This window comes from Coenobita brevimanus, chromosome 104 (genome assembly GCF_032717465.1).
Source record: "Coenobita brevimanus isolate Jiangsu-jjx chromosome 104, ASM3271746v2, whole genome shotgun sequence".
NCBI classification, from domain to species: Eukaryota; Metazoa; Arthropoda; class Malacostraca; order Decapoda; family Coenobitidae; genus Coenobita; species Coenobita brevimanus.
The window spans coordinates 3,417,438-3,439,577 of NC_137057.1; the positions used below are offsets into that span (position 1 = coordinate 3,417,438).

Sequence of the window (22,140 nt, forward strand, 5' to 3'; positions counted from 1 at the left end):
GCTGGAGTAGAAGATAAACGCATACTCCTGCTGGGCCGGTTCAAGCACTTCAGAAAAGAAGGAAGCATGATTCACGGATTTATGTGAGAAAAATGTCCCAATACGATTTTCTTTTACTTGTATTAATCATTGGAGTACAATAATACAACCAAATACAAATATAGTAAGATATTTAGTTCATTTATAAAATTAAAAAAAAACATTGTTTTTATTATACATAAACACTGACCTGCCAAGAACAGGGGAGATGTGTGTTCCCGTCCCTAAAGCCTTGCCTGCTCAGTCTGGCTGAATGGAGTTAACCATACCCATAATGTGGTCAGCATATACAGACAGTCTCTACACCATTAACTTAATTAATGTTACGCCATTCAGTTACCTGCTTTCAAGTTAACGTTGTCAATATTATTTCCTGAATGGCTTAAACACGATAACATTTATTTTCTCAGTTTATTCATTCTACCTGTATTTACACTCCATATCAGAGAAGTTTTTGGACTAGAGGGTTTGCTGAAATTTAACCCCCAAAGCTCAGCTGACAGATAATGACATATAAAAACAGGTATTCAAGGCGCCTCGGGTGACGGACATAGACTTTTCATGTGTTCCACCTGCATTCGAAGTCATTCGCATTTGAGGTACCCAGAGCGTGACACAGGCATATGGGAAGAGGGTGCGCGACGATTCCAGCCTTCCTCGGGAAACAGAAAGGGTAAGAACAAGGAGTTCTGATTTTGCAATGCCTGTTTCGCTTGTGGCCCACTTCCGGTAACCCAGCTGTTGCTGCCTCCTCACATAGCTCCTTACCACCACTCGAAAGTGACCCTGATGACCCTCCAGAGCCCGAGGACTTCCTTTTCCCGGCTGAAGCTTCGGGACTGTACTCTGAGGCGTCGGACTTTAAGGAGAAAGGCAAAACGGCCAAAAGTCAGGTGGAACATTATAAACGCCACATTACGGTCCCAATTCTCCTTCACGGCTCCCACGTGTCACCACCGTCTCACCACCACCAGCAGTGCCCCGGCCTGGTACTTCAATGGTGTGTTGGGACGTGTATAAAGTGTAAATCTGCACATAAAAATAGAAAAAAGTGGTATATAATAATAAGTAAAACCTTGAGGTTGAGAATGTGTTTTTAAGAAAGTAAGGACAGGCATTCATTTAGTGATGTAGGATTGTAAAAAGAAACGTGCAAAAACCGTAAATGTAAAAGATAAGGAAAACTCCGATAGTAAAATTAAGTGTTATGACCAAAATAACCATCTAGAAACAAACGTCATTCCTATATGATGTTAGAATATAAGGAAAACTGCGGGTATTAAAAAGGAACTCTGATGAAAATGAAAGTGACCTTGCAGTATATGTAAATATAAGTGTTGTGGCATAAAATAACAGAAATTAGTGCCATTCATATAGTGAAGTAAGAACTTAGCCAAGTAAGTGCCATATACGTAAGGTGTTAAATTATAAGGAATATACGAGTATAAAAATCGAACTTGAGTAAAAATGAAAGTGACCTTTTATGGCATGGGTACAGAAAAGTGCACAAGTGAAAGTAAAAGTGATCTTTCACGGCATGCAGTGCTACCGGACCCAGGTAGCAACAGCTAAAATAAATCAGACTTTACTGATCTACCAGAAGACCGCCGACATGTAAAGATACCTCCGCTAATACCAATATACCAGTCCTGTATGAGACAGCCCTAGCATGTATTCAGTATGGACGGTGAGTGTTAGCGCCGAAGTGGTGACATGTAGAAGTGTATGGCATATAGGAGGACTACTGGGCCTTGGGAACAGGCTGTGAAGCGAGCCGCGCATACACGTACATCGTGTGACAATTCATTCATGCAACAATGGAGGAATGGGAAGGTCTAGTGGATCACTGGGGTGTGAGAGGGGAGCAGTTCTTTCCTGACAGGGCCGCCCTGACCTGTGTGGCCAGCCCGCCCGCCACCCTTGTGCACTCATCACCATGCCGTCTCAATAATTGCCCCTATTCTTCACCTCCTCGCTCCACAACGCGTCCACCTAGCCACCTGTGGACACTTAAAGTGGAGAGACGAAGGATTGATGAGTATTCTGATTTTTCATTGAATGTTCGAGGTGTAGATACTGAGATATGATGGTTTGAAAACAAGCAGTTTTGAGAAAAATGTTCGCATACAGAGAGCGCCTAGTCATATTGATGCCCGAGCTTGGGGGTTAATCCACCTTTGCTCTATAAAGTTTCCCAGAGGCTGAACGAAGCATTTGGAAAATGAATTAGGGATCTAGAAGGTAAGAGACTGAATTTATTCAGAATTCATTAACTCATTCACAAGGAGTACGTCATATATTCAGCTTAGAAAGAGCCCCTTAGTAGTGAATGGCCTAAAAAAGGGTATATCTGGCATCTAGGCCCTCCATATCGAAGAACTTAGCTGAAGGTGGATACGTCAGTCTGCAAGGAGCAAGAATAATAATAATGCTTACATCCTCGGCCTGAAGTGGTTAAGCAAAGCCAGGTTACACGTAAAAGGTAAGCACTCAAGTGTCTGCCGTGTTCAGTTCCAGGCTGCACGCTGATGAACAATTACACACGGCTATATATTCCACAGTTTTAAAAATGCGTGATTTTTTTTTTTTTTTTTTTTTGTGTCCACCAGCGTAAAATTAAAATAATGAATAATGTTGGTGTTCCAGTTTTTCATTCCCTTTTGCAGCTGCGAGCTATTTATTAAACAGTGTCGCTTCATGCTTTTCCACAGTATTTTCCATAAAGCTCACTGCTATCAGAATTTTGTGTATGTGTGTGTGTGTGTGTCTGTGTGTGTGTGTGTGTGTGTGTGTGTGTGTGTGTTGTAGATACCGGTACTTTTGTTTCTGTCGAGGTCGATACCCATTAATACCAAGTAAGAGAGGAAAACATGCAAACATAAGGGGAGAGAGAGAGAGAGAGAGAGAGAGAGAGAGAGAGGTCGCGTTAATGGTGTTGAAGGTAGAGGAAATACGAAGAGGGATCTGTAGAGGCTTCCCCTTCAGTAGGGTAACGTCTTTATTATTCCTCCTTCTGTCTTCACACTTCTTGAGCTGCAGGGTTAGATATACAGTAGTGGATGAAGGGTATAAATAAGGGAGATATTAGCAAGGTACTTAAAGTGAGCATACAGGATAGAACTAGAAATAATAGTTTCAAACTAGAATAATTCCGTGTCAATAAGGAAATAGGTAGAAATTGGTTTGGTAATAGAGTAGTAGACGAATGGAATAAGCTACCTAGTAAAGTAGTTGCTGCCTCTTCCATTGAGAGTTTCAAACATAGGCTAGATAAGCATATGACAAGTTAGGGGTGGATATAGAAAAAAAAAAGAAAAAGAAAAAAAGAAAATCTTATAAGCAATACTAATTCATAATTTTTCCTTTTCAGGGTACTCTGTGATAGTCTCTATTCTCCTTTCACATTTTCCTATAAAATGTCCACGCCAGTTTTTCTTTACTGCGTGGTGTTCTTTCTGACTTTTTCCTGCCGGTTTCTGCTGGAGGGTTTGGAGGGCGGGGGAGAGCCTTCTTCTTCGCTATCCTTATCTCATTCTAGTAGTTCAGTTACTCTTGTAGGAGCTCCCTAGCATGGGCCAACCGGCCTACTGCAGTTATCCTCTCTTCTTATGTTCTTATGTTCGCTGACCCATCGATTAAGGAAGGCCTTACCTGGATTCAATAAAGTCGTTAACAGCAGCAGGAATGCAATAAAATGATGTCACTTAAATGAAGAAGTCTGTTTAGAAATATGAATATTATATGGGTGACTCGTCTCATGGAACCTTAGAAGAATTAGTTTTGGCTTAGGTAGAATACAGTTCTACGAAATTTAGTTAGTTCTTAATGAATATGGGTTTGTCAGGTGTTTTCTGGGTACACAGAGGCGGAATAACGAGATAATTATAGAAACTAATTCAATGAAGACTTTCTAAAATCTGTCACGTTAAGATGAAGTAGACACACCAAATTGTAGAAATTTGGGAGAGGCCTATATCCTACAACGGACTACTGCAGCCTGATGATGGTGATGATGACGATGATGGTCGTGTTGATGATGATGATGATGATGGTCGTGTTGATGATGATGATGATGATGGTCGTGTTGATGATGATGATGATGGTCGTGTTGATGATGATGATAATGATGGTCGTGTTGATGATGATGATGATGGTCGTGTTGATGATGATGATGATGATGATAGGGGGTGGGAGGAGGAGAAACACATTGATGATGATGATGGTGGGGAGGAGGAGGAGAAGGAGGAGAAAGACATTGGTGATGATGATTTTGAATATGATGAAGAAATACGTTCGATATAGTAATCAGGAGCTTGGTGAATTAAATAAATGAAAGTAAGAAAGAATAGGATAGGAATCAGAAGAAAAAACAGGGAATGTAAGTGAAATAGACTGGCAGGCAGATAATGGGTGAACACTGGCAGGCATATACATAGGCGAATATTGACTAACAGACAGACTGGAGCAGACTGGCAGGCAAACACACAGGAGAATAAAAGCCACGGAAGGAATTAAATTGCAGCTTTAATGGAAAAAAAAAATCATGACAGCAAATTAGACCTAATGGGTCCAAAGAAAGGGAATAAGTAAAAAGCACAGGGGAGAAGAGGGTTGAAAGTGAAAGGAAAGGCAATAGAAAGAAACAGAGGAACAAAGCCTGCTAGCAACAGTGAAGATATATGCCGTTCATTAGGGACGAGGACAAGGAAGATACATTGTATGAAGATCCTTCCGTCTCGGCCCTATATTACTTAATGTGACGCCACCTCCTAATAAGACAAGTAAATTATATGCTGTGAAGTGAGAGAGGGGAGGTGTTCCACCTGGGAGAACAGCCCGCAGTTTACAGCAACAGTATTGATATATCGAGGTGTGTTGGCATGTCACGTAGCCTGCAAATTACGTTCTTGTAGCCTTTTCAGATATATTTCAGTTAGCCTGGCTCTCACTGATTGCAACCAATACCAGTGACAATAACAATGGTGTCTATTATCTTCATTACGTTTCTGTATTGTATACAGTAACACTTACTAGTATAATCGTTATGACTCTCTTGACTATCATGGAAGAAAATAGGTTATTATTTTACAATTATCAAGAACTTTATGGTGAGCCCGAGAAGAAAGATGATGCAGCTGGGAAATTTAGTTTATTCCAAAGAGAAAGCCCTCCAGTACATTAATATTTCAGTGTTCTACAACATCACCACGTTCACTGAACTAGATTTAATTGTAACTCATTCTCTGTTTTATTCCCTGTCTACCCATCAATGTATTTAGTTGCCTTCCTTCTTTTTCTACCACTACTAGGCATATTTAAATCATTTCCTTCCCTAGCGTTCACCTTTACGTTGTCTGCTGAGAGAAACTAAAAACTTATTTAGAGGACAGGGTCGTGTCAGGTTTGTCTGTGAAAACGACCCGGTAAGGCTATTGTTAATGTGGGAGCAAATATTTGTTGCTGTTGCTGTTGTTATTGTTGTTGCTGATAAACCATAATCTGTCAGGCTGAGCAGACTCACCAAGCAAGGGCCGAGTAGATTCACCAAGCAGGGACAAACAACCACCCCTCCAAAGTTTAACGTGCAGTGAACCTATGTGTCCCTGTGGTGCGGGGAAAGGTGTGAAGGTTTGATTCCTGGGTGGATGCCGCCTTTGCGCCTCTCTACCCCGTTAAACGGGCACTATAAAAAGCTGTAATTCACCATGTGATCGGTTTAGGCTATATGGTAACCACTCGTGTTTTAAATAGTCAACGATTTGACATGTTACTCACTGAAAAGCTGAGTCTACTAACACCAAGTTGGATCACTTCCATCTATAACGGGTCCAAGCTGGCGCAGGGGGCGGAGCATCGGAGTGACATCAGCTGGCACGAAACCCAAGTTCAGTTGACGCCTGACCGTGGTGGTGAGTGGATGAATGCTGCACTCTCCAGATCATGACACATTTTCAGTCCGAAGTGAAGGAAGAGACTGAAATGTGTGAGGGAAGGTATGGGGGTGTGAGGGAAGGCGTAGGGGTGTGAGGGAACCTACTGCTATGTTATACGGTTAAACGAGTCCGCACTTCTTCCAGTTCTTCGTTTCCCCTTATTATAAATGTTTAATTTGAGTCTGCCCTTTTATACATTTTCTGTTACTTAAGCCGACTGACGTCACACACAAGCCACGCCTCCCTGCACCCTGAGAGAAAGTGAACCGACTTGGTATTAGTAGACTTTGCTGAAAACTTTGGCGTGGAATGAGTAGTAAAATGTGACAGGAAGGAAAGGGAGAAGTAAGAAAAGCAGGGTGCAGACAAAGATAAAAGGGAAGGTAGAGGTCGGCAGCACTACATTGAGTGGATGATGTTCGCCATCAACTACCACTTTTGGGAGCAGAGGAAAGCAGTAAGAATGAGAGGGAGAGGGAGAACTCTGTTAGGCGAAGGCGAAGCAGTTATCACTGGAGCAGTGGATGACAAGGTAGTAGGACACGTTAGAATGGGGCAAGCATAAAGCAGAGAGACAGAGACTGAGACAGAGAGAGAGAGACGGGGGGGGGGGAGCTGAGGGCTGCATAAGGAGAGGTCCATAGTAGGGAGATGCTTTGTCGTGGGTAGCACCGCGTAGTTTGTGTGCCCGCCGCCAGGGGCACGGGCCCACAGCGGTGCTGATGTTTATGCATAACACCTGACGGCCGAGCCTTTTGAAATCAGCCTATGAATTCAGTAAATATAGTGCCATGGCCCACTGCTCAGCTTATGTAAGCAACAGCAAAACAGACACAGCAAGCTATGAACAGTTGATCCAATAGCATTATCGTGGTAGAGGCAACGAGTGCGGGTGTTTCAATGTGGCGGCCAAAGTCACACGCTCGCTGCGGGGATAGCCTCTCCATACCATAAAGGGACTGATAAAGAAAAAGATGAAAAGCAAAATGTGAGAGAGAGAGAGAGAGAGAGAGAGAGAGAGAGAGAGAGAGAGAGAGAGACGGATAGGGGAAGTGAACATAATATAACGTTATGGGAAACGGGCAAAGTATAAAAGTCTGATGATAACGATGGCGACGGAGTGAGAATTGTGGTATATGGAGTAAAATGAATCATGGTTCTGGATGGACAGGTCTAAAAAGAAGAATAGCAATGGAGTGGCAATAAAGATGAATGACAGGTTGGTTGGGACAAGAACCAAACAGAGATGGCGAGGTGTGCTAGCAGAAATTGAGTGGCTAGGGAATATAATAAAGGGCACTGATTAACAATGAATTGTGAATGAGAAAGATGAGAAAGAAAAACTTATTAGAAAGGCGTGGCAGGCGTCAGAAATACTGAAAAGGTTATATAAGGTTCCACGAGAAATTAAAAAAAAAAAAAAAAACTGTGCCACATCTGGGTATGGAAGATAAGTATTATGGAAAGAAAAAACAAGTGACCCAGTAAATCAACAGCAGAAGGAATAATTATAAAGGTTTGGAGGGGAGCAAGAGGAGAAAGGCATGCAACGATGTAGCATAAATAACTCACTGTTGAAAATAATATAATATACATACTGACTAATGGAGCAGAAGTAAGAACACAGGGAGAGGAGAAAGGCAGAGAGCGAAAAAAGACGAATAACCAACACTGGCAGGAATACTCATATGACAAAGAAAGGTAAGAAAAAATTAGCAGAAGCGAAGATGAACGTGAGGAAGAACAGAAGAAAGGAGGAGATGAAACTAAAACGTATTGGTACAAGAAAAAAAAAAAAATCGGAAGTTGGGGGAATCAAAGAAGAGAGAAGAATTTGGCAAAATATAGAAATGGAACAAAATGAGAGAGAAACAAGGAACAAGAGACAGGCTGGAGGTAGAAGGAAATAGAACAGCAGGGAAGAGAGAAATGACGAAGAGATACAAGCAAAGAAAGAACTAAGTAATGTAATGGAGAGGGACATTTGGAAAAGGAATGGCGGATATGAGAGCAAAAGTAATGGTGATGATGAAGAGAAACACGATAACGACGGCAGAGAGACGGAGAATGATTTTCAGGATGCTTTAACGCGAAGAAATGCGACTGAAAGAGGAAACAAGCGTTACCAAAACCTTAATTATTGGAAAACACAAATTTAAGACTAAGTACGGCAATGTAGATAATATCAAATAATTATATATAGCATAACTCATTAGACAGATTCGCTTACGGGACTGTACGCAGTGTCCCCTGAAATTTCTGGGAAGCTTAGAGAGGCATTGCTTGGGAATATTTTCTGAAAATAAATGCTATATCAACACATGTCCAATTGCATCCGTTGCGGAGTTACAGTTACTAATGACCTTTTAGGTTATTAATTAGAGAGACAAATTACCTTTAAACGATTTCATTTCGCACAGGGGAGACTGTAATCAGATATAAGCTAAACTGTTATTACTCCTTTAAAAATTCCTTTAAAAGTATTTGATAAATAAAATCGTATGATGATAATAAAAATAAAGCAGGGAAAACTCGTCTCCAGAGTAAAGAAATCAACACATTAAAAACTACAGAGAAACCGTCCACATAACTACTGTGTTGTATATTATACAGGTTTCCATTGCCATGCTAAGGAATATGAACTTGTTGCATTACCCAAGTTCTTCCAGTAACCACAAATCACAGCAGTGGGAGAGTCCCCACTCCAAGTCAGTCAGACAGACTCCAGCAGTGGTCTCATGTCTTGCATACGAACTACATCAATAAATCATAATCGAAATAGGAACCTTTAAACCTGTGAAGAACAGTGTCTTCGAGAAGCTTTTGAAGTGTCAGGCACGAGCTGTGAACCATACAGTGAAAAGCAGTTTTTATCCCATTTTCTCTGACACCTAAACTCTCTCTCTCTCTCTCTCTCTCTCTCTCTCTCTTTCTCTCTCTCTGAACATAACTTGTACCCGAGGTCAAGAAGCGCGAATGGGGTATTGTGTTGCTCAAAATGTGTTTGTGTGTGTGTGTGTGTGTGTGTGTGTGTGTGTGTGTGTGTGTGTGCAAACCAAGTCAAAGTTTATATTTGATTTTTAACAAACTTTGTGGAAGTGCTGAGGGTCTTCTTTGGGGTTGGCCTGTTGTTTTTGATAACCATAGGTCAAGGTCACAGTCATATAGTAAGGTCAACTTGAAATGCTTTTATTCGATTAAGACCAAACTTCATTGAATGGTTTAGGCTAAGATAACGATGGACGCATTCGGTTCTGACAACAATCAGTCAAAGATTAAAGTCATGTGTGAAGATCAAAATTCAAGGTGAGCGACAGAGCATACCAACTAAAACAATTCTGATCCGATTTTGACCTGATTTTGGGAACGAATGAGGGTAAAGGAGAAACGAGTAACTCGATTTCATGAACATTCAATCACCGATCAAGGTAACACGAGGTCAAAGTTCGCCTAATACGGGTCTGTGTGAAAAATATTAATACGACAATTTTTCTCTGATTTTACAAAATTTTTTTGGATGGGTTCAGGGTCACCGAAGGGGATGGTAAATAATTTCTGTTATTAATAATAGGTCAAAGGTCAGTGTAACATAGCGAGACCAAATGCATCAATTTTTACTGAACAGAAACCAAACGCTGGGAGAGGGTTCATGGTAGACCAAACGTGAATAAATTCAATTTTGAGAAACTTACGTCAATCGTCCAGTTAAGGGCGATGTCAAATGATCGACCCTTAAACTCGGATACTTTGTTTATTTTTGAGAAACTTGTGTCAATGATCTCGTTAAGGGCAAGGTCAAATGATCGGCCCTTAAACTCGGGTAGTTTCCATCCTGTATGGAGCAAACTTAGTTTCAGGACTGATGATCAGTGAATGATGAAGAGATCTGTTTTTGTGTGCAACAGTCAAAAGTCAAGGTTGCGGTGCATGGTCAACTCAGATAACTTTGTTACGACTTGGGTCATTGGTGGAAGGGTTGAGAGTCACTGATGAACAAAGCTAGTCGATCTGGAAAGCAATAAGTGGAAGATGAAGGTCACAGGGCCAAGTCAATATTATGTTCGGCCCAGAAATCACCTGTAAGTTGCGGGTGCTGCTCTCTGCTTCTGCTATTCTAACCCTAATTTTCTCACTCCTACACCTCCTCTCTCCTCCTTTCATACTACTTTACTTGTAGCTTTGATGTAATAAATAGCACAGAAGAGTGGTCGGAAATAAGAGGAAGATTAAAGGATCAAGGGAGACATGCTGACTGGAAAGGGAAGAAAATGGGAAGAAGAAAGGTAAATATGCGAAATCGGTGAGTATATAGTGAATGAAAAGGATGCAGTAATAACGGTTGGGGTAAACGGAGTATGTTACACATAGGGAGGAAAGCGAAATGAGACACTGATTCAAGGAAGTGAGGTGAATAGTAACAAGGAGAATAAAGACATACTGTGTATAGGAAGGATGAGAGCATGTAAGGGAAAGATAAGACATGGCACATGTGGAGAACGAAGTGAGGAAGTCAGGCAGGGAAATTATGATAAATTTTCTGAATGACAGGAAAAATAGGAACTATCTGTGTGTCTATCTGTCGGTCGGTCTATCTATCTATATATATATATATCTATCTATATATATATATATATATATATATATATATATATATATATATATATATATATATATATATATATATATATATATACACCCCTACCTGTAAAACAATTAACTCTAAGCCTTGACCACCCCTTTTGGAATACATGGCGTCTGGCAATGGATGGATATATATATATATATATATATATATATATATATATATCCCATTGGATCCCACAGTTGCTGGGCGAGGCACTGCGCTGGCAGGATACTAAGCGTACCGCCCTCCGTCTATCAGCTCATAGGCGCGAAGCTCATAGGTTCTCACCCGGGGGTTCCCTGCTTTATTAACTTTTGAAAATTCCCAGTTCCGTCCTGTATTGAGGACACTGGGCTCCAATGGGGTACATCTATATATATATATATATATATATATATATATATATATATATATATATATATATATATATATATATATATATATATATATATATATATATATATATATATATATATATATATATATATATATATATATATATATATATATATATATATATATATATATATATATATATATATATATATATATATATATATATATATATATATATATATATATATATATATATATATATATATATATACTGTATATATATATATATATATATATATATATATATATATATATATATATATATATACCCACACATATTAAATTAGTTTCTATTTAATACGTTCATAGCCATGAAAGTCTTGAAATGTTTACATAATATCATGGACCAAATATAAAGGAATGAGGCCCTGTGAAAGCACTCACAAATTCATAACGGGCTGACGTAAAGCAAATTAGTTGAGAGAGAGAGAGAGAGAGAGAGAGAGAGAGAGAGAGAGAGAGAGGTAGAGAGAGAGATGACGAACCCAGATCACAAGAGGGGATTATTTAATAACAGCACATATATACAATCCAAACCCGCAATAACAACTGACACACACACACACACACACACACACACACACACACACACACACACACACACACAACTCAGAGCAATTCATGATAACTGTTATGGAGCTTCTGCACAGAAAACAAACTGGTTAGGATCTTTTATAATCCGACCGAGTAAGTAGCCCACACCGCCTTATTAGCGTTTTTTCTCAGCATTCTGAACGTATTATCCAAAAAAGAAAGAACCAAAAGCTAGAGGACCGCAAGAATGTTTGTTCCAAGAAGAAAATAAAATAAAATAAAAGAGTCAAATTCAAGATCCGTTAACTCGAGGTGCCTGAACACTATGAGATTAAAAGACCAGAGGTAAAAGGCAGATATACAGATAGAGGTCGACCTTTTGCACACATGAAGGACTGGGGGTAATGAATAACTCTTTAATTAGAGAGTTGAACGAGAAAATGGATGGGAGTTTGCTGCCAGACGGGTGCTGTGCTCCCTCCGCACTGGTAGAGGTATGCAAGCTGGCAGGTCAAAGGAGTAGCTGGTCAACTCTGAAACTTTCTATCTCTTCCGATGATCTTGTCTCTTATAAATACAACGATATGTCTAGGCACCTCCAAATAATCAGCTCTTGCGACTGACTTAGTTTTGTTATCTTTCTTTACAACGAACAACATCTGTTGACTCTCAGCCTTTTTTCCCAAAAGCATCGTGAAAAATCTTTTCGTGATTTTGAGGTATGGCTATGTAAGAATTGGCGGGGTTTTGCTTCGTTAACCTTGATTTGGTAGGGCCTACTATTGGCATTGGTTCTGAAGGACATAGGGAAAGATGACCCTGGTGATTCGAGATGGAATGACGGATATCAGCAAGCTAGAACTGACCGTCAAAATATGTGTGATTTACTAAAGGCTGCCGCAGATCCTACTTTCTGTGATTTCTACATCAGTATCGAAATACACAGAAAATACATTAAAGTTGTCATTGTCCACTGACCACAGGTGATAAACGTCTTTGATCTGTCCTCCCTATTAATTTGTTGACTTAGTAATCCTGCATCCATTACTCTGACTTTGATGAAAGCATATGAGCAGATCACTTGCTTACCAAAAATGAAAAAAAAAAAAAATCTTAGTGGGAGAAAAATGTGCTTCCTTAAACAAGTGCACCCTTCGAAAGTATATATCTGTTTCTCTAGCTAACTATATATTTAGTTCACTTTTCTGTGTTCCGACATGTGTCTCACTATGCATTACCAAGTGACAAGTTTATGTTTCGTATTGGCTCCTATTGTTGTGCTCAAAGGTTTACATAATCGCATAGTACAGCCGCCATAAAACGCGAACACACACACACACACACATACACAGAGAGAGAGAGAGAGAGTATCGTGATGAAAAGGCACAAGAGCAGTAGATGACAGAAGACAAAATTCGGTCCATATATGAACCATTATGAAGCTAGAATTACTGATGACTTATGGGATGAGCGAGACCACTTCGCCCATAACGTCGTCAGTAACAGTAGCTGCGTAACGGTTGAGACGGACACAAAGGAATATAGAATGTTTTGCTAAGAATTTCCTCATTTCTTGTTTTCCGTAATTATCATCATCATTAGCCACTGCAAGTCCACTGCTGAACAAAGGCCTTCCCCAACCTTCTGCATGATATTCCTTAACTGAGCCAATCCCTCCCAGGTTTCGATTTTCAAACTTCTCTATCTCATCTCTTCCACTTCCTGTCTGACCTTATTCTGCTGCACTTGCAGTCTCACTGAGTCCAGTCAGTCAGCCTCTTGCATCATCGGTTAACCCGTGTTGCTGGGACATGACCTGCCAACGTCTAGTTCTGTTCTTTCATAACGTCTAGTTCTGTTCTTTCATAACTTTTATAATGTCAATGCCTTATAGTCTACTCTCTCACCCAAGCTGATCTCTTCTTGTCACTCAATGGCATTCTCAGCACTAACCTTCCAGAGCTCTTTTACAACGGATTAGTTTGTTTTCCATCGATTTTTTATTTTTTTCATTTCCAGGTCTCATACCCTTACATCATAGCTGGGAATATGGATTCGTTATATATTTTTCGTTTCATAAATACTGGTAACTAACTTTTTATAATGTCTCTGTATTTACCAAACGCTTTCCATCTAATTGTAATGCGTCCTTTTTCTTGTTTTCGTGGTCTTTCGTTAATTTTTAGTATTTGCCCAGAGCAGTTGTACTCTTCAACGTCTTCAAGAGTTGTTTCATTTATTTTGATGAAGCTCTTTGCTGTATTTGAATTATCAATGAATATGGTAAGCCCTACTTTGAGACTTTTTCAGTTTAGGTTATTTTGAATTTCTTGCAATGTCTCTGCTATTTCTGACACAGGAGGATGTCATCAGCAAATCTTAAATGCTTTTTGTCCTCTTTTGCTCACCCATTCTTGCAGTCTGAAAACACTTTCAAGGCATGTGCTAAATAATTTCAGTGAAATTGCAGAACCTAGACGCAGGCCTTTCCTGATCATTATTATTATTTTTCTTTCTGAGTCTTTATGTATCTTAATTATTGCAGTTTCTTCTCATGTTTTCGAGTAGTTTCACAATATACTCATTTACTCCATGTTCCTGCAATGGCTTCATAATCACTATGTGCTCCACTGAGTCAGAATCCTTTGCCTAACAGAGAAAACCTAAGCACAGTGATTTATCATATTCTGTAGCTTTCTCACTTAATAGATTCATTGCGTGTAGACGTTCAGTAGTCGATTACTTGCTTCGCAATCTCGCCCTCTCACGAGGTTGGTTTTCATGCAAATCAGTCGTTATTCTGTACATAAGGACTTCAGTGAAGAGTTTGTAAAAACTGATAATAAGCTAATAGGTCGATAATTACTAACAACTTTTGGGACACCTTTCTAGTAAAGCAAATAACTGTTGCATTACACCATGTTTGGAAAAATTTCTTCTTTATGCATTGGGGAAATAAGTGGGTGAATCGGTTTTGAATTATATTCCTGCATCTGACAGTACATTTGCTACTGTTCCATTCTATTCTGGTGCCTCTCCGCTTTCATACTTTTAAGAGGAAGTTTTATTTTATCTGATAATGTTTCCGGTATTTCGCTTGTGTCAGATGAGAAGTTAGCTGTTGGTACGGTTGCCTTTAATGCATACATTTCTTGAAAAAAATCATCAGCTCTCTTCAGAACTTTCTTTCCACAATGGGAGACTTAATCATTGTATCTTGCATTGATATGATTTGTTGTTTTCCTTGTGTCATAATACTTCGGACCTGTTTCAGACTTCTTTCCTTTTGTATGTTTGATTTGATTTGATCCATGTTTCTCTTACCTTTTCTTTCGCTGTGTCTCCTTTTTGTTGGGTTATATAACTCCGCTCTTACTGTTTCACTTCTCTTTGTTTCTACTTTCATTTCTCTTCTTTTCATGAACTCAAGGGGCATTTATATATATATATATATATATATATATATATATATATATATATATATATATATATATATATATATATATATATATATATATATCGCCCCATCCACCAAATAACAACAATAACAAGAAGCGGTGACAAGGCACAGCAAACCCGTCCCCGGCAGTCATTTTAGTGCTGATGTATAAACACAACAGGATATCTTGTCAGAGATGTCACATATCAAATCTGGAGTAAATCGGGTGAAAACTGAAGATTTCATGTCCATTTGAATTTCAGGCCCGACCGACCTGACACAGCGACACGGAGTAGGAAGAGTTTGGCCAACTCGGTTTCAGACCTCATCTCGCACGGTCACCTGTGATTGGCCGAGAACCGGTCATGTGACATATGGGCGCCATATTGCATCCTCACCTCACCACCTCACTTCCCTGACTGCCATAAGAAAGCACAGAGATCAAGGGGGACGCTACACTTTCTATGGCCATAACACCTGCTGTATACCTATATTTGACCACAAGATGATATACTGTGCAGCCTGGGGAGGTTCCAACCTCACAGGTATGAGTAAGATACTGCACAGGTTTCCTAGAGATCCCACAAAAAGAATGGGAAATTCAAGTCCGCCAGAACACAACAATTACTAATTGTGTTCTATGATTATACAGTATCTGTTCTCATTCGTTTTATTTTATTTTATTTTATTTTTTGTTCATCCGTCTGTGTATCTGTCTCAGAAGATTCCTATCTGTTCCAACTATTGCTGTAGACTGAGACGTACAAAACCTATTAGACAGTTGGGCTGATAGATTACTTATTTGTTTTCAGTTCGGTTTGATGTAAACAAAGGTATATATACTGTGTTTGTATATATACCTACACAGATCAAAAGCCCTCGGGAGCAGGGGGGTGGTTGCTTTCTCAGGCAGAGGAACTCCTTGAGAGTGAAATGCCTGGGAAGCATGCCGGCACGTGACTGGCTACAGCATAGCTGGGTCTTTCGGGTGTGGGCAATCAGGCAAGTTAGCTGCCTACTGCGACTGCAACACAATGGCGAGGTGTTCAGGAAGTTAGCCAAAGAAACCTTGATGGACTCTGAAAGAACAATAATGGCCCCCAGTCTCGTGCAGCCCTTAAATGGGCAGGGGGTGCTAAGAATCTCACGGTTGCCTCAATTACAATCTAATTCCTTTGTCAATGCAAAAAATACAATTAAAATTGGTAACTGGAATGTGAGAACGCTAAATCATGACGGTAAAATCGATGAGTTAGTGAAGGTTTTTCAAAATTACGGACTTGATATTTGTGCTCTGACAGAAACTAGATTAACTGGAGTCGATAAGTTGGATTTGGAGGATGGTATACGTTTATTGATATCTGGTCGACAGGACGGAATGCATTATCAGGGAGTAGGATTGTTGCTGGGTTGTAAAGCAAATAAGGCTTTATGTGAGTGGGATCCTATAGATGAGCGATTGCTATATGCACGGTTTAAATCAAATCATGGCAATATCAGTCTGTTTGTGTGTTATGCACCTACTAATGATGCACTCGATGAAAGGAAAGACACATTTTATGAAAAGTTGCAAGAAGGAGTAGGAAGGGTACCTAGACATGATGTTTTGATCTGCGTTGGAGACTTTAATGCAGTAATGGGCTGTTCAAATGAGGGATTTGAGGCATGTATGGGTAAGATGGGAGTTGGTAGTAGGATGAGTGAAAACGGAGTGAGGTTTGGAAGCTTCTGTCTAGCAAATGACTTAGTCATCGGGGGCACACTCTTTCAGCATTGCAATATACACAAGACAACTTGGGTGTCGCCGTGTGGAAAATATAAAAATCAGATTGATCACATCGCTATCAGTAGGAGGCATAGAAGTTCTCTGCTAGATGTTCATGTTAAACGGGGAGCGGATATTGGTAGTGACCATCAACTCAGCATTGCAAAAATAAGGTTTAAACTTAAAAATCAGAAGAAGGAAAAATCTGGTGTTGGTAGATACGATATTGTTAAGCTTAGAAGCGAAGGAGAAGAAAAGGAGGAATTCAGATTAGAATGCAGAAATAGGTTTTTGGTGTTGGAAACGTTGGAAGAGGGGGAGAGAAGTGTAGATGAGATGTGGGAGGATGTGAACAAAGTTTTGCATGAGACTGCTGAATGTACGATTGGAAGGAGACATAGATTCAGGAGAAAGAAATGGATATCAGAGGAAACGTGGGATATGATAAAAAAGAGAGGTGAGGCTAAATTGAGGAGTGAGATGCAATGCGTTGATGAACGAGAGATTGAATTAGCAAGAGCTGCGTACTGAAGTTTGAATTCAGAAGTAAGAAGGTTAGCTAGGAGAGATAAAAGAAGATGTGTGGATGAAAAGGTTGCAGAGACTGAAATCCTAATAAACAAAAATGATGGACAGAGTCAAAGAATAGCATATGAATCGATTAGAGAACTGAGTGGTAATGCAGGTAAACGCAAGGAAATACCAATTAGAGACAGGGAAGGAAATTTATTGACCAAAGATGGAGATATTAAAAACAGATGGAAAGAGCATTTTGAGACAGTTCTTAATAGACCAATACCACCAGAAGAGGATATACCGTCTGCTCAGGAAGATTTAAATATAGAAACAGGAGAGTTGAGGCTTGCAGAAGTGGAGAAAGCAGTAAAATAGTTAAAGAATAATAAGGCACCAGGGGAGGATGGTTTATTTCCGGAAATGTTTAAAGTGGAGGGGGATAGATTAATAATGATCTTGACCAAGCTATTCAATAAGATATGGGTGACGGGGCTACTACCATCAGTTTGGAAGAATGGTGTAATTGTTAAAGTTCCGAAGAAGGGAGACCTGAGTGAATGTGGTAATTGGAGGGGAATCTCTTTGTCACCGATAGCTTTGAAAGTTTTCAGTAGAGTGTTGTTAAATAGGTTGGAGCCGGTGGTTGAGGGTATTCTGAAGGATGAACAGGCTGGTTTTAGAAAGGGACGTGGTTGCAATGATCAGATCTTTATAGTTAGGCATTTGATGCAGCAAGTTAATGAAATGAGAGTACCGTTAAGTCTTTGTTTTGTTGATTTTGAAAAGGCTTTTGATAGTGTTTCGAGAGAGTCTATGGGGAAGATCATGAGACATTATGGAATACCAGAGGAGTTTGTGAGGGCCATTATGAACATGCATGAGGACACATTTTGTAAAGTGATGGTTGATGGTTGTCTGAGTGATTCGTTTGAAGTCAAGTCCGGAGTAATTCAAGGTGGTGTTCTATCGCCTTTACTATTTATATTGGTCATTGATTACATTATGAAACGTGTTGGAACAGAAACCGGTGCAGGTATACTTTGGGGAGAGAACAGGAAACTTTTGGATTTAGATTATGCAGATGATATAGTTTTGATTTGTGATGGGCCAGAAGAGATGCAGAGAGTGTTGGACTGTTTGGTGAGTGAAGGTCGCAAGGTGGGTTTGGTTATTAATTGTGGAAAAACTGAAATAATCAATATGAATATGGAAAATGCGCAGGAATGTGTAATTGGAGGTATGGTTGTAAAGCAAGTTGATAGGTTTAAATATTTAGGTACTTATGTAGCCAAGGATGGTTCTTTGAACCTTGAATTCGAGGAAAGGTTAAAGAAGGCTAATCAGGCAATGGGAATGCTTAAAAATATTTGGAATAATAATAATTTCTCTGTGCATACAAAAATCAAACTTTATAAGGTAATGGTTAGGAGTATCTTAATTTATGGACACTAGTCTTGGTACAGCACAGTGACTATGGAAAATAAATTCTTGGTGTTTGAAAATAAAGCACTTAGAAGAATATTAGGAGTTAAATGGTGGGAAAGGATACCAAATAGTAGAATTAGAGAAATAACGGGAGTGCAGCCGATCGATGAATATGTTAGATTCTCACGATGGAAGTGGCTAGGACATGTGTATAGGAGACAGGGAATAGTACGAGGTACACCAGGGTGGGTGGCACCTGGTAGGAGAGGTAGAGGAAGGCCAAAAGAGACGTGGGTGAGGACAATGAGACGGGAAGCTGGAGATGAGTGTTGGGGAGATCTTGAGGAGTTAGGACAAGATAGGATGTGGTGGTGTGAGTTCATCGAGGCCCTATGCATCCCCGAGGGTGCCACAGGAAATGATTGATTGATTGATTGATATATATATAGTAAGAATTTAGCAGAGAAGCTTGTCAGGCGGGGAGAAGAATGCACGGAGGACATCGATATTCCCTCCTGTCATGACATTAGGAAGAAACTGCTGAGGAGATTCTTCACTCTAAGGCATCATGTCTACGCCCAAAAACAACAAAACATTCGCAGAAATGAGGCTCAATGCTATAAGTCTGGAGGTGAATTGGGAAGTAAAAGCGTGGCTGTGGGATTCGCTGCAAGGAAGTATAAGTAAAAACTCTTCAATGTACACTACTGAAAGGCTGTAAGTTTTAGGATCTCCTGTATGTAAATATTTTTACTCTGTATATAGATAAGTGTATTAATAAAGCTGAATAAATATATAGGTGGGAATGAAAATGAAAACATTCAAGGACCTTGCAGCTTTTGTAAAAGATTTTCAAGCTAAAGTTATTTATACTTGCTACTAGGCCGGTATACTGTAGGGGAGGCCGTGGTTGGGTTTTCATTTTCTCTCCTGTTATTAAACATTAAAAACTTGCTATCATAATCATCAGCCACACACACACACACACACACACACACACACATATATATATATATATATATATATATATATATATATATATATATATATAAGACCTGTACAGTATAGGGCTAGGGCAGTGATTCCCAACCTTTACACCTTGGAGGAACCCCTGTAATAATTTTTCCTATTCCACGGAACCCCTATATATGGTATACTAATATACGGGTGTCTTCTTAAGCGCAGTAACCCCTGTTCACCTAACAGAGAATAGGTACGGGACGTAAATCGAGAAGTTGTGACCTCATAATCCGGCAGAAGCTGGAGGCTAGGAATCCTACCCTCCTGTATGTGTATGTGGTGTTACGGGAGCGGAAGGCCAACAGCCATGCCATCCCGTGTGTGTGTATTGTGTGCTTCCTATGAAAGACCAGAAATGGTCTACGCCACACCCTGCATGAAGGGTAAAACAGGTGAGGTATATATATAAAAAGTTTCTTTTTTTTTTTTAAATTCTTGAGCAACATCATGTGAAATCTGCAATTACATCACAAGAGAGTTCACACTAATACGTCAATAATGTTAAAACTTACTTACCTTCAGTGTGACACTTGGGCTTGTTTCTCTTTGCTTATCTGTGAAATTCTTGGCCGAATTTTTGATAGACACACGCGCAGTTCTTCCTCGACAGACAGAAGACGATTTCTTGATTTGCTTTTAATGACGGTCAGGCATGAGAAAGCTTGTTCACAGAGGTAAGAAGTTGAAAACTGGAGTAAAACATCCAATGCTTTCCCTGAGATGACAGGGTACTCTTGCTTTGCTGAAATCCAAAACTTGTCAAGTGATACTTCATTAAATTTCATTTTCAAAGTTCGATCGCATTGTAGTTCACTCAGTTCTTCCTCTTCTTGCAGACCAAGTAGGTTTTCTGTACTTGGTGAGAACTCAGTGAAGGGGTTTCTCACCCAGTCATACGTATCTGATGACAAGGAGGGGAAGTATTTATGAAGCTTTTCTGACAGTGATCCCAAATGACTTGTAATTAATGGAATGACATTTTCATATTCAGTCTGAGTCTGGACTTGAAGTAGGAGTGGAAACATTTCGATGTTTCCTCTTGAAAGGTGCTTTTTCCAAACAGCGAGTTTATTCTTAAATGCAAGAAGCTTGTCTGTGGAAGTCAGAATGTTTTCCTTCACACCCCGCATGCTGGTGTTCAAGTTATTAAAATGCTGATAAATATCTGCTAAATATGCTAGTTTCATTTGCCAGTTTGTAGATTCAAGACATTCACAGAAACTGGCTTTATTATTCCCTTTGAAGAAAAGCAGCAGTTCCTGTCTTAGCTCGAATACCCTTGTCAAAACTTTACCTCTTGAAAGCCATCGAGACTCTGTGTGCAGGAGAAGTGTCACGTGATCTTTTTGCATGTTTTCACACAACCTTGCAAACATGCGAGACTTCAGAGGGCGCTGCTTTATGAAGTTGACCATGTTCACAGTTGTATCAAGGACTTGTTTTAAATCATCCCCAATAGTTTTTGAAACCAGAACTTCTCGGTGGAGAAAGCAGTGAGTTGTTATGACTTCAGGGTTTTTTCCTTTCACGCGTGATACAAAGCCTTGTACTGAGCCAACCACTGAGGGAGCACCATCAGTGCAGATCCCAACGCATCGGTTCCATGACAAACCACAAGATTCCAGGTAAGAAGACAGGATGTTGAAAATGTCGTGGCCTTTGTTAGTTTCTGGCAGTTCTTTACAGCAAAAATAATTTTCCATTATTTCACCTTCATTTTCAAATCGCACAAATGCCAGCAGCTGAGCTTTACCAGTTATATCAGTTGTCTCATCTACTTGGAGAGCAAAGTTGTTATTTTGCAGTATTTCAGACAAAATACCAGAAATATTGTTGGACAGGTCATCCACACGCCTACTGATTGTATTATCAGAAACAGGAACCTTGCTTATTTCACTTTCAGCTTCTTCACCTAGCATTGTTTTCACAATTATTTTGCAAGCAGGCATTATTAGGCTTTCTGCAATAGTGTGACTTTTCATTTTCTTGGCAACTAGCTCAGCCACTAAATAGCTTGCTTCTTGTGCCTTATCACTGATGGTTACCTTGTTTTCAAAAACTTTTCTTTGTTTCTGCTGTGAATCCAAGAGCCTTCGAAAATAATCCACAGTTTTATTTGACAAGTGCTGTGATTAGTAGTGAAGTGTCGCTTTAACTTGGCTGGGGCCATAGCTGTGTTAACGAGCTTTTTCCCACAAACAATGCACAAAGGAAGTGGACAGTTTTCTTCTCCAGTCCATGTAAAGCCAATGGCCAGATAACTGTCATTGTAAAGGCGACTTTTTTTTAACATGACTCACTTTTCCTTTACTCGTACTTGGCTGTGGTATTTGTGATTCTTCGTCACTGTCCTCCTCTCCACTGACATGCTTTCTTTTCAAATATTTCAACATGCTTCAGTCTTTAAAATCCGTGTCAAACTAATCTTAAGTGGTGCGCTTAATTAACA

The 22,140-nt window shown here is 39.7% G+C and overlaps 1 protein-coding gene across 1 annotated transcript; it reads right to left on the reverse strand.

Annotated features, from left to right (window-relative positions):
* Positions 1-954: 954 nt before the first annotated feature.
* LOC145415963 (SCAN domain-containing protein 3-like) lies at positions 955-21,610 on the reverse strand. Its single transcript, XM_080285066.1, has 3 exons — positions 20,986-21,610; positions 9,665-9,804; positions 955-1,068 (listed from the first exon to the last, which is right to left on the reverse strand). Exons 1-3 carry the CDS (start codon positions 21,608-21,610, stop codon positions 955-957), a joined length of 879 nt encoding a protein of 292 aa, XP_080141192.1.
* Between the last annotated feature and the right edge of the window lie 530 nt (positions 21,611-22,140).

What these genes read in the sequence shown, in the direction of transcription:
- LOC145415963 (XM_080285066.1), bottom strand. Translation starts at nt 21,610, where the DNA reads ATGCTAGGTGAAGAAGCTGAAAGTGAAATAAGCAAGGTTCCTGTTTCT. An exon ending in GTCTCGATGGCTTTCAAGAG is followed by an intron (nt 9,805 to 20,985) that starts GTAAAGTTTTGA and finishes TGCTCCATACAG; the next exon opens with GATGGAAACTACCCGAGTTT. An exon ending in CCCTTAACTGGACGATTGAC is followed by an intron (nt 1,069 to 9,664) that starts GTAAGTTTCTCA and finishes TTTTATGTGCAG; the next exon opens with ATTTACACTTTATACACGTC.